Here is a 13,874-nt window from a genome sequence, read left to right on the forward strand (position 1 = left end):
GGACACCAGGTGCTGAACTTTCGCTTGGACTCGGGTCTACTCTTCCCCTCCTGAGCCTCAATGGGAAACAACAAGGGGACGCTTCCTCCACAAGAGACAAGATGCTGATCTAAACCCGAGTCGGCAGCTGAGCTTTAAGAAGCCAGCCTACTCCACGACCCAGCTGAGCTTCTTCGGGCCATCTCCAGGGACTGCTAACTCCGCTAACTCCACTCCTGTGTCTGCTGCCGCTGCTCTTCATTCTGCCTAACTATGGCTTTCATGGTGAAGTCTATGGTCGGTGGCCAACTGAAGAATCTCACTGGCGGGTTGGGAGGAGAAGACAAAGGAGAAGGGGACAAATCCCCAGCAGAAGCCCAAGGAATGACCAGGGAAGAACATGAAGAGTATCAGAAGCAGCTGCTGGAAGAAAAGTAAGTGTCTGATATTGCATGAGACGGTGTATAAATGTAATTAATAAATAAATACTGGAAGGGAGACCTCTTTCCCTACCTCTTCCTTCGTCTTTGCTTTTCAACATGTCTTATGATAAATACAGTCCTTGTGGTGTGTCATCAGGCTAGACTTTCCCAGCTTGCTGCTGTTCAGGTGTTCTGATTTACAATGGCGTCATAGGCTGGCTGAGAATGATGACATCATAGTTCAGAACACCTGACAGGCCATCCCGATGTAGTTTAGCAATCCAGGTCATCAGGAGACTCTCTGGAGGAATGTAGCCATGTTATATACCTGAGACAGAAATGGGGGCCTGCTTGAAAAAAACCTTGATGAACTTGAGTCAAGTTTCTCCATTAATTTTTGCCCTCACTGCCGATACCTCCAGATACTCACTTGCTGTGTAGTCTTCTTGAAGTTCAATTCATCTTCTTGAAGTTCCAAAAATAATCTGGTAACAGATTTTCGCCTTTTGCAACTAAGAGTACAGCCTGTATTAACAATAGTAATGTCAAAAACATCAATTGCTCAGAAATGTATCTTGCACGTTGAGGAACAATAATAGTGCCGCAAAATATCAACTGCTCAAAGCTGTACTTTGCTGATGATGGAGGATAAAAACTGGATTCCAATACATCTCATGAGGAACAGTCTAGAAAAGTTTAGCAGTTGGTTGACAAGTACACGGTAGCCTGAGCATTATTAGATAAGAGTCCACTTCATTAATTGAACTAGACATGTCTTGTTACTGTTCGTCTTCTGAATGCCTCCTCCACAGGCCTATGCTTGAGTGCCTCTCTGGAAGATTAATAGGAAGGAGCCGGAGGACCACAACCCTTCACTCCTTTTTAATCAGAATAATCAAATAAGATGTGATGATTTCGATTTACTTAATACGAATGATAGTTCATTGTATAACAGCTCCGATCATTCAGCCCTCCATCAGGTGGTTGAGGTACATGACATTTATCGTTTAAACGAACATGGCAGGAAAGGAAGCAACTGCTCAGTCTGAACATAGATAGGGCTGTTGGCTCAAGTCTAACATGACTTATTGGTTTAGAGTGACTGAATCAATGGGAAGACAAGTACATGCACACAGAGTGAAGATTTCTCCCCTGTGATGTCCTAGGCTGAATAAAATCTTGAACTTGTTCATCCAATCAGAAATACATTCTGAGATCCATACCTTCAAAGCTAAATAAAATAAGTAGGAATTCCGGGGAAAAAAAGAGAAGCTATTTGGAAGCTCCAGATCAGGATGTTTTTAGATGGATTCTGGCAAAACGTTGGAAGGGGCTGAGCTTACACCATAAAAATAGAGCAAATTTGTGAGCTAAATTAAAAATAGCTCTCAGGAATATCTGCGCAGAAATAAATCCTTTGCTCTAAGCAGTTTTTATGCAAAGTTTGACCTCAAACCCTTCGCTCTCTAAATGCAAATGCAGGAATTCAAGGCTGTAGAACGCAGATTGTAGAAGCTGATCTTTCATTTAAGCGGTGACTGAATTAACGGGATCCTGCACCTGTTTCAGTTTTTCCTAATATGCAGAGGAGGAAACTCAGAAAGGGAACCAGGATATTCCATTTGTTACAGAGAGCAGGGAATGTCAGTAATGTATTTTCATGAAACCCTAATCTTTTAATCCTCTTTTGCTTTCAAGAGATGGGATTGTTTTCCCAGGAAGAGAAAAAAAAAACCCCACTATGTCTCATTACAGATGTATTTATATTCTGAATTATTTCTAATTTGGGGAAGAAGGAATAGACACATTATTTAAAGCTGCTTTTAGTACATAATACATTGTTCTTCTTTGGAATTACTCACTTTCTGCACTCAGCGCTCAGAGTTTTATAATACCTTAGCTACTCACTCTCACACCCCATCCCTCCCAAGCTTGATCATGAGTAAGCACCTCTGCCTGACTTTTATTATCTTTGCAGAAAGCACGGAGGAGCTACAGTCTGTATCAAAAAGATAGTCACTTAAAGCTTAAAGGTAGATTAAGGATTTGGGATAGATTTCCACCTGATTTTTATTATTATTATTATGACACTGTGTTGCAGAGAGGAGCACCGGTTCCTGAAGAGTTTTGCATAGAAATAATTTTGATAACAACTTTTCCAGACAAATAGAAGAACATCAGTGGCATGGGGAGTAAGCTCAGAAACATAAATGATGGAATTGCTTAGAGATGGCCCTTAATCTTAGCTTTTTAGCTGAAGAACTAAGGCAGCCAAAATCCTATTTCTTATCTTTGACCTATAAAAAGAATTTAATTTAATAGACCAGTTCCTGGTTTACCTGACGGTACTTAATTTTCCTCGCCCCCGAAATCTGTAAAGGCTGTCCTAACCCTCACGCTCATTTAAACTCCATCACAGAATTGTAGAATTACACCACTGAAAGGTAAATTCATCTTGCCGGACGCAAAAACTGCAAAATTGCCTCAACTTTGAAAGGCGGTGTGAGAGCTAGATCCAACAAGATTAGGAACAATCAGCTTAGACTAAACTAATCCGTTACAGTCACGAGACCCATGTATCAATGGCTCCGTGCACCGAGAACTCTTTCGTAGACCTACAAAAACAGGGGAAAAAAGAGCAGAAGAATTAAGCCTAGTTATATGACATTATAAGTAGAGTTTGGGTTTTGCACATAGTAGTGGCTGGAATTTTTTTTTCCCCTTAGTAGTTTTCTCAATTTTTGCAACCTGCATACCAAGTGTCCTCAGCTTACAGCCTCAAATGAGCCCGACGTTTCTGTTTCTAAGCGAGGCATTCGTTCGGTGAATTTTGCCACATCTTACGTCCTTTCTTGCCACGGTTTGCTAAACGAATCACTGCAGCTGTTAAGAGGGTCACACGGCTGTTCGGCTTCCCCACTGATTTGGCTGGTCAGAAGGTTCACAGAAGGGGATTCATGTGATCCCCCCGGCAGGCTGCGACTGTCATAAATACGAGTCAGTTGCCCAGCGTCCGGATTGCTATCGCAGGACCCTGAAGATAGTGCGACAGTCGTAATTGGGAAAATTTTAATTTATTGCACAGATGACTTTAATTTTAATTTTATCTTAATTTCTGTACTTACTATACGTTATTGTTGTTAGCCGCCCTGAGTCCTTCGGGAGATAGGGCGGGATATAAGTCCCATTAATAAATAAATAAAATAAATAAAAACAGTCATAAGTCACCTTTTTTCAGTGACGTTGTAACTTTGAACGGTCGCTAAACGAAGCCCAGGACTACCTGCACTTATCAGAGGGTGGGTGTCCTTGATTCACCACCTGGGATGCATTTAGTTGTAGTCCTGGCTGGAGGAAGCCTGACAGATGGCTCTCCAGCCTCTGCTTAAATACCCAGCATTTAAGGACTCCGTATTTCTTTTGTCAGTCCTGCAGTCTAACAGCTTGTGTCCCCAGCAGCTTTTGTTTAAATTTTTCCAGGACGGAGAATTAATTGAGCCACAGGACTTGGAATAAGAGTTACTTAGTTATACCGCTGAAAGGAGATATAATGGAGCCAATTAAGATGACTCTGACGTTGGGGCAAGGAGAGAATATAAGAAATTAAAGTTTTTTCTCCCCCTGTCTTATACACCACTGGAGAACAAGAATAGTATCCTAACTCCCGATCCTGGATGGCTGTGTTCACCTAACAGGATAATTTTGTGTACTAAATGAAGCCATTTTCAGGATAATATTTGCCTAGCAAATTCATCACCTTAACTGTGGGGGTAAAGGCAGACACCCACTCAGTTAATCAAGGTCATGAAGTTGTACGGTATGACTGCAACCATTGGATTTTTTAGCCTTGAGAAAGTTGTGTGAACCAAGCCTTTTTTTTTCCTAACCGCTTGGATCAAACCCATCTTAGTCCAAGCAGATTAAGGGAAGTTACAAGGATTCATTCAGATATTCTAGGATACCAACGACTAACCCTGGGTTATTCTAGGATGGCAAAAAATAAAAAACCCAGGAATTTGGGAAACCTTTTTCACTAAGTTTATTAAAATTTCACTTAAGGTTTCACATCTACTAAAGTCTTGCCTCTTTATTTCTTCATGGTTCCGTTCTACAAACTTGGGACTTTGCTCTCCATTTCTATGAAGGTTTGTTAGGGATGTGATCGTTGTACCATGTAAAAGCCCGGAGTGATGAATGAACCTCATGTGAGGTTAGATTTTCTGGATTACATAATACACAAACTGGGATTCCGTCCTGTGCATTGATAATAAGAACTGATCCTTACAATATCAGCCGAGTGGAGATTATGTAAAAATGATAGCAGTAAGCTCTTTTACAAGCAAGGTTGGATCATACCCACGTGCACGCACATTTTGACATATGTATGCAATGTGCAACACACCCATTTTCCTCCAACAATTATTGGATATAGGTAGAGAAAGAGCAGAGGCAATTATTTCACAGTAACCAAGCCAGGTTTTGTTGCTTAATTAATGTGACTTGGTCCGTATCTTTTGATTAACTTCGCACTGGCCTGGATAACCGTCTCCTTTGGGAAATTTTCTGTCTTTCTGTTCCCATGTTGTCATCCTCTGGCAATTTCGGCTTAGCTTGCCAACTGGAGCACATTTACTAATAATAGGGCCAACCTATTTGTGGGACTGCCTGTCGCCCCATCGTTTTGGCTTGCCCCTCCAGATCAAGCAGGGAGGGCACGCTCCAGGTGTCTTCCATTAAGCAATGCCATCGCATTGGAACCCAAATCCTGCCTCCTCTGGTCCAACTGTCCAGGCAGCAGGATGGCTCTGACCCTATTAGTCTCCCATAAGGCTTTAGAGACCATAGAACAGAGCAGAATAACAGAGTTTGAAGAGACCTCAGAGGTCATCTAGTCCAACCTTCTGCTCAGGCAGGAAAACGTATACCATTTCAGACAAATGGCTGTCTAGTCTCTTCTTCAAAGCCTCCAGTGATGGGGCACCCACAACGTCTGAAGGCAAGCCGTTCCACTGATTAATTGTTCTGCCTGTCTCAGTCGTTCTAATTTCTCCTTATTTCTAGGTTGAATCTCTCCTTGATCATTTTCCATCCATTAGTTCTTGTCTGGCCTCATGGTGCTTTGGAGAAGAGCTTGACTGCCTCTTCATTGTGGCAGCCCCTGAGATATTGGAAGACTGCTCTCATGTCATTCCTAGTCTTTCTTTGAATTAAACTAGACATAGTCAATTCCTGCAACCGTCCTTCATATATTTTCGCCTCCAGTCTCCTAATCATCTTTGTTGCTCTTCTCTGCACTCTTTCTAGAATCTCCATATCTTTTTTATATCATGGTGGCCAAAACTTGATGCAGTATTCCAAGTGTGGCCTTACTGTTTAGACCTGACGGTTCCTCCCGGCTTTGAGGCGATGTGTTTAGGTGAGGTTAATATGCCAGTTAATAGGCTGAGGTTATTCTTCAGCTGAATCCTGTTGATGGCCTTGGCTATTGGGGTCTATGAAGCTTGTCTCGTAGTGTTAACCCTTCTAGGCTGCCTAGAGTCAGTTTGGACAGATGAGCAGACCTATTCATGGTTGAAATCAATTTCTTTCTCCTTATGACTTTGGCAGGATGGAGCGTGATGCCCAGTTTGCCCAGAAGAAGGCTGAACGTGCTACACTGCGGACTCACTTCCGAGACAAATACAAGCTGCCCAAGGTATGGAGTGGGGCCTTCATAGAACTCAGTCTGGTTTCTTTAGGGAATTTCTCTGCCTCAGGGGCCTCCAACCTTGGGAATGTTAAGGCTTGTTGCCTTCAACTCCCAGAATTGGGAGAAATTCTAGAAACCGAAGTCCACAAGTCTTAAAGTTCCGAAGGTTGGAGATCCCTGCTCTACACAACTCTATTCTAGTGAAGCTTCACAATCAAAGTGAAGAAAGCTACTTTATGCTACAGGAGAATAGATTTCCAGCAGGTAAACAGAGTTCATCATTCCCTCCCCTCATCCTGCTCCCTCCCTCCCCATCTTTTAGTTAGGGTTGGATATTTGGGATTGCTATAGCATTTATACTGTCTGCAGATTTTGTATAGTTTTATATTTTTAATATTGTAAGCCGCCCAGAGTTACCCCATGGTAAGATGGGCAGCCAATTAATAATAATAATAATAATAATAATAATAATAATAATAATAATAATAATAATAATAACAACAACAACAACAACAACAACAACAACAACAACTGGAAAAGATAACAAAATACAAAGACCTACAAATAGAAATAGAAAGACTGTGGCAAAGGCAAGCAAGGGTAGTACCAATAGTAATAGGCGCCTTGGGTGCAATCCCAAAACAACTGGAGCACCACTTGAACACCATCATCGGCACTGACAAATTCGCCATCAGTCAATTGCAAAAGGCGGCCGTACTAGGAACTGCTTCCATCCTGCGACGATATCTGTAATACCATCAAACATCCACATCTGCCTATCCCAGGTCCTTGTTAAGGACTCGATAGGTAGACAAAAATGCCAAATCTAGTCTGAACATCTGGCTGACTGTGCGATGATCAATAATAACAATAATAATGCCCAAAATTGTTTATAGAGAACACTGACTCCAAGTTAGACCCTGCAGAAACTTCCAATTAATGCCATCCCCATCTTTTTTGTTTAAAGTTTAGACCAGTTTTTCAACCTTGGCAATTTTAAGATGTGTGGACTTCAACTCCCAGAATTTTCCAGCCATCCGGTCACCCTAAACGAATGACTTTAAGTCAAGTATTGGGACTGATTCAAAGACACTTGATTCTATTCAATAATTTGAACTGAAGGACTAATTCAGCCCAACTGCTATTGAATCAAATCATCAACCTGGCGCATTCATGGATCTCCTTTTAGAAGTTTCCCACCATTACACTTCCTTCTCTGGTTTCTTTTGATTTAATTCTGCTGGGACCCTTCAGGGGCATTTTTGCTGCTTGACTTTGATTTGGATATTAGGTGGTTTTAATTTACGCTGCAGAACACCAGAAGAAAGTCATGTTGCATGGTTTTAATTTGTCCCACAGAGCACCAAAAACGTCCTTCTTAAGTACTCTGCAAATATTGGAAATAAGTAAACAGAAATAAACACAACTTCCCAGTTCCCCAAAGCAAGTTGAAGTGGGCGTCCTCTACTGTCAGTTGAAGACAGAAAGAGGACAAGATCTTTACGAATCCCTACGCCTTACGAAGACGTCAACCAGCCAGCCACTTGCAAGAGGAATACCTTTTTTTTTTACAAAGACAGCAGCACAAGTCTCTGCAAGGGGACAAGAGGGTGGGTGCACCAACACCCATCAACACCCTGTCCCTTGGAAAACTGTAGGTCTTGGACGTGGTCCGAAGCCTCCAAAGAGATAAGAGCTTTATTGTGTAGAGATAGCTCGATGCCCCTGAACCAATAGCGTCTATTCAATAGGTTGGGTGTTGCTTGGGAATTCTGGGAAAAACACTAGGGAAATGTTTCTCCAACTTGGCCATTTGAAGACCGGTGGACTTCAACTCCCAGAAGTCCCCAGTCATTTAAGGTCATAGAGTTACCAAGTTTGAGAAACACAGTCTTGAGAACGTCTATGGAGATTCTCAGTCATCCAGGTCATAGCTGTCTCAAAAGTGTGTTTTTTTAAAAATTTAAAATAAAAGGCAAGTGGATTGTTTTTTTGAGGAGGAAGAAGAATAAGAATGTTGGGACTGGATGTTGGGGAGATGGAAGGATGGATATCCTTCCATCTCCCCACCATCCAGCCCCAACTGATGCAGCTTCTTGGATAAGAAGCGAAACGTATCCTAGGGAATCCTTCCGGCTGAACTGACCTGGTGATTTCTTCCAGTTCAAACCAGTTACATTTCTGAGGCTGCCCAATGAGTGAGAAACAGAAGTTGAGCATAGTTGGGCCATCCAGAGATTAGCCGTGAGCTACAACGTATTCAATTGTCTCCGCTGGAATCCTTTCTAGTTGAATCCGAGACCCAATATTCTGCCCGTTTGCAGACTTTTTAAGGCCAGGCATAATTAGGACAAACCAATTATGTTCAGAATTCTCTTCCTAACTGGTCCTCTTCAAATCGATGAAGCTTATGATGAATGCAGTTTGGTTCCACTCTACTTGTTTCCACTGGGATGTGGCTAACAGTATTTATTGGGTTTTTGCCCCAAGGCCGAAATCTGACAAAATGCCCTATTTTTATACCTGGCATTTAGTCATTCATCTGCAACCCTACATCTGACATTTGCAAGCATATCTTACATCATTTTCTAGGATGGCAGCAAGCTTAACCAGATCCTGGAAGTGTCCCACGTCCAAATTTGCCCAGGGGCACTAAGCCATAGAGAAGATGAAGCCTAACCAACTTGGCTGGTTGCGTGAATGCTGTCATTAAAACTTTAGCCCACTTGGTTAGCACGGCTGCGTGAATGCAGCTAATATGATTATCAATAGACCATCCAGATCCCAAAATCTGAATAATCTGAATAAGAAGAGACTGGATCGCCACCTGTCTGAAATGGTAGATAGGCTCTCCTCCTGAAGCAGGAAGTTGGACTAGAACAGATGTCCCCAAACCTTTGGGCACCGGGGACCGGTTCCGTGGAGAGAGGTTTTTCCACGAACCAGAGGGGGCGTGGTTTTATGTGCTGCCTGCATCCCACAGATGGGGCTTTGCTTGTTTGTGTGGACCAGGTATGGGTGATGGTTGCAGCATCCCGGGATCAGCTGATTGCCACTTGCAACGTTCCCAGTCAGCTGCTGACAAGCAAAGTCAACGAGGGGATCTGGATTCACTTCATGACCACGGTGATCTGCTTAATGATCCTGGCAGAAAAGGTCATCAGGCGTGACTCACATAGTGACAGACGTTTTTCGTCTCTGTTATGGCCCTAAGTCAAGACCTACCAGTATTGCCTCTTGTTTGCCGCCACTGAAATCAATGGGATATGTCCCAAAGGTTCTTTTTCAGGAGGCAACTGGACTTCCTTTGCTCTTCTTTGGAGACGTTTCGCTTCTCCTCCAAGAAGCTTCTTCAGCTCTGACTGGATGGTGGGGAGAAGAAGCGAAACGTCTTCAAAGAAGAACAAGAAAGCCCAGTTGCCTCCTGAAAAAGCACCTTTGGGACAACCAGGACCTGGATGAGGAAGAATCTCCACAGTCAATGGGATTTGCTTCTCTTAAGTCAAACCAATCGATTAACCTTCTTCTCTTTAGAATGAAACTGATGACAGCCAGATCCAACTAGCCGGGGGTGATGTGGAACTGCCTAAGGAGCTGGCCAAGATGATAGAGCAAGACAATGAGGAGGAAGAGGAAAAGGACTCTGTAATCGGACAGCTGACCAACATCCAGAACATAGACCTAGATTCCTTGAAGGACAAAGCCCAAGCCACCATAGATGATCTGAAGCAGTCTGCTGAGAAATGCACCATCATGTGACTCCATGTGCCTCTTGACCGGCACCAGATCCCAGTGGTCAATTTGGGACCCGTGTGAGTGGAGTGGGGTGGGGTGTCTGTGAGAGTGCAAGCCTGACCCTAGTTGATGAGAAGGACCCAACAGACACCCGATGAGTTTGTCTTCCTTGTTTGTGTGTGTGTGAGCTGAGTATTTTTTTTGAAGCCCAAGTCCCCTCTCTTGTAAGGTATCTTCCTTCTTCTGGCCCTCTTCAGTGGACATGAGATGTGCATACCTGTCTCAGGTTAGAATCATCAATTGTTTGACACAAGCACCCCTTCCCTCACCATGATCCACCTTGAAGTTCTACCTCTCTTCAACCTTCTCCCTTTCCTGATATATCTAGACAAACTATCTTCCATCCACCGCTTGGTGGAGAAGGATAAGAGCCATTTACTATCCCAGGAGTCATCCTGGCTGTGTAGTGAAATGAACGTGCATCACACAAACACACACACATGCACACCTACACACAACCCTCTTTACAGAAACACAATTTGAAGAGGGGACTTCTTGTAGAAAAAATGCAAAGGGTATCGTTGCCAAGAGAAGTTCCGAGCCTTGTCAAATTAGGTGGTTCGGCCACTTGTATGTCTTCCAGTTCAAGGCTTGGGGGCAAGAGGAGACTTCCCCCTCCACCTCTGCCCTAGTTTCCTACTATTAAACAGAACTTCCAGAACCTCAGAAAGCCCAAAGGCATCATCCCCATATTACAGGTCGAGAAAGCACAGCGTGGCCCCTCGTTCTATCCCCGAAGCCATACAAGGATGAAAGTCTCTCTGGTTGGTGCTTAATCAACCATAATCCCGTAGGCGTTTTGTGCTCTGTTTCAATGTCTAACAATACATCCTGGGACCTCTCACTGTCATGTTTTGAACAAGTAGCGGGAAGGGTATAATTACCTGTGTAACAAACGTGGCAATCTTTATGTTGTAATGTGACTATGCAGTATTCTTTCACCCTCGACCTTCAATGCTCCCCTTCTTTTTTTTTCCATGGTACTGTTCAATTTGGTGGAATAAAGACCAAGCTTCTATGCATTCCTTTGTCCTGTTATTCTCTTTCAGAAAAGATCAACCGTGTTGCGTATCTGGTGTCTAAACACAGGCTGTTTCTTCTCTTAGTGGCAGGGCACTACACTTGATTCCTCACTATTGACTGATGAAATTACGGTGGAATCCTATAGGCAGAAAATCTTCCCTCTGTCTCCATGTCATCAAGTGTCAGGCAGGCACAACCAGACCGTAGGTTTAGAGTTCAAACTACCTACTTTATTGTTTTCTGCCTATAATACAGGAATCTCCCCAGACTGGCAGCTTTTGCCTGGGAAAGATCAGCTAAGGCTCCAAGACGTTCAAGGTCGGGTCAGACCTTGCCTCTTGTGTTTATGGAATGAGTCCAGACTAATTCCCTACTTGACCCCTTCTCCCAACTGGGATGGCTGCTCTCCAACATCAAGTTATTGGCTATATACACCTTGCAGTAAAGAACATTGTCTTGCCCCTGAAGATCCTAGCAGAGCATAATGGGAGATATTGTGGAAAGTTTTGATATCTAGACTTCGACTCTGCATCATGAGCTTCTTGAATCTTCTCAAGCTACGCAGGGTCCAAAAATCTGGCTTCTTGCTCTTCCTCGGTGCTAACGAGTTGGTTGCCAACAGATGCTCATTTCACTGTCCTCTGAGAATGCCTTTCTTGCTTAGTGCACTAAACATAGAAATCAAATCCAGATGATGTCCTGAAAGCAACGATTAAGTTGATGGAAGGTTTATAAAACAGCTGCAAGCCTTCCCATGCAAGATGATTAATAACCCAAAGGGGAAAAGATGAAAGTCGAGTGGAAAAAAACCAAGGGGATGTGTAAAATCAGGCCTATATTGGCTTATTATAGAGAGCCAGCTTGCGGTAGTGGTGAAGGCACCAGGCTACAAACTGGGAGACCGTGAGTTCTAGTCCTGCCTTAGGCACTAAGTCAGCTGGGCCAGTCACTCTTTCTCAGCCCCAAAAAGGAGGCAAGGCCAAACCTAAAAAAAAAAATCCACAAAGTCAAACTCAATTGAACAGAAGAAAAAAAACACCCCAGGTTATAGTCTTAGATGCATCTCAAAGTTAGCAGATTCCCCAGATGAAAATAATCTAAACATTAGCAGCTGTCTTTGATATTCCCAAAGATTGGGGAAAATCTGTTTTTTTTTCTACTTTTCCTAGCAAGGACTGGAAAAATCCTTGACCCACCCCAGCACCCTTAAACACTCCTGTTTGCAAGGATGGTAAATCTTGTAATGCATTATTTAAGATTAATCTGGCCCCAGTAGGGGTTTTTTTAAGCAACCATATGCCTCCTTCCCCCCCCCCCACAACCCTGTTCCTGGATTTACAACAATCTTGCTCGATGAAATATTTCCAAGACTGCAGAGATTCTGTAAACCTGGATTTGACCCAATAAAAGTAGTACCTCGAGACAGATCTGGTGATTTTTTTTCTTTTTAATTTGTGTGTGTGTGTGTGTCTTTGTGTGTGTCTTTGTCATGATCAAGGCAGCTGCTTTGGCTCTGCGTTTTGTACAAGCCGTGCAAAGGACCTGAGGGATGCTGAGAATTCGTCTGCTCTAAAAATAAAAGTGCTACCACTTCCTGATATGAATCACTCCCAGAGCAAGTGACGGAACAAACTTGATCTGTTTTTCCTTGATCTTCCCCCCCACACACACACACTGGGCCAGATAAGGAACTCTGAGCCTCTTTTAAGATCATTCCTCCCTCCCACGAAATTGCTTTTATACATCAACCTCATGGAAACAATTCCGGTGGAAATGCAAAATCTAAAGCAAAACGATCCAGGATTGGGAACTAGCAGGATCATACTAAAGGGACAATTCATTATTACTGTTATTATTTTTGGAAGAAAGTGATATGAGTCTCCTTTTAGAAATCTTAATTTGACATATTACTTTTTGCAGAAGGCCGCCCCGTAACTCTGCTTGTCAGTGCTAGCAAAACAAGCTGGCAGAGTTTTTAAATTAATTGGGGTTGTTGTTTTTTCCTTTTTTCCAAATGAGGGGGAAAAGAAAAAGTAGCTGAAAATACTCCGGGCACCCTCTTCTAGTGCTGACATATATTTTTGATTGGTCGGTTTTTAAGATCATTCTCAGATGGGGTCTGCGGGGCAAAGGATCTCGTGGCAAGAAGGCTTGATGGGTGATAAGAGAACTTTCAAGGGAAAAGCTTAGAATGGCAAATCGGAAGGAATGGAAAGAAGACTTTTCCAAAGCCATACCCAGAAAAAGAAAAAATGATCTGGTTTGATAGCTGGTGGCTAGGTTTGCGTGACATAAAGGACCCAATCATCTACGGCCCCATTTGTTTTTTAATCAACCAGAATAGAGTTGGAGGGGAACTTGGAGGTCTTCTAGACCAGCCCCCTGCTCAGGCAGGAAACCCTATACCATTTCAGACAAATGGCTGTCTAGTCTCTTCTTAAAAAACTCCAGTGATGGAGCACCCACAACTTCTGGTGGCAAGCCGTTCCACTGGTTAATTGTCCTCACTGTTAGGAAGTTTCTCCTTAATTCCAGGTTGCTTCTCTCCTTGATTAGTTTGCATCCATTGTTTCTAATCTTGCCTTCTGGTGCTTTGGAAAATAAGTTGACCCCCCCCCTCCTCTTTGTGGCAGCCCCTCAAATACTGCAATACTGCTATATGCTACTTAATGATATCAATCCTGCCTTTGTCTCTATCTCAGAAGCATGAAGAGCTTATTAAGTTCTAGCAAGCATTCACACAACCTGGGCAACAGGAGAAAGCTCAAGTCCACTTCCCCGGAGTTAACTCTTGCCATTAAATTAACAAAAGTTAGGAAGCTTGCATGATACAACCGTCCTATCATTGGCCCATTGAAGTGTCTTCTTATGAATTGTGCACCACCGCTAAGCTAAAGGCATCTTTTACAAACCTTTTACCGGGCTTGATACGCCAGCCAGGTCAGGCCAAACGCAAAGAAAACGCA

At 43.1% G+C, this 13,874-nt stretch overlaps 1 protein-coding gene across 1 annotated transcript; it reads left to right on the forward strand.

The window, feature by feature from the left end:
- Nucleotides 1-252: 252 nt before the first annotated feature.
- On the forward strand, nt 253-9,849 carry LOC308679251 (complexin-3-like; the record flags this gene model as incomplete). Its single annotated transcript, XM_081346842.1, has 3 exons — nt 253-413; nt 6,009-6,096; nt 9,625-9,849. 3 exons carry the CDS (start codon nt 253-255, stop codon nt 9,847-9,849), a joined length of 474 nt encoding a protein of 157 aa, XP_081202968.1.
- Between the last annotated feature and the right edge of the window lie 4,025 nt (nt 9,850-13,874).

Source organism: Vipera berus (genome assembly GCF_964194415.1).
Source record: "Vipera berus genome assembly, contig: HAP1_SCAFFOLD_88, whole genome shotgun sequence".
In the NCBI taxonomy this organism is placed as follows: domain Eukaryota; kingdom Metazoa; phylum Chordata; class Lepidosauria; order Squamata; family Viperidae; genus Vipera; species Vipera berus.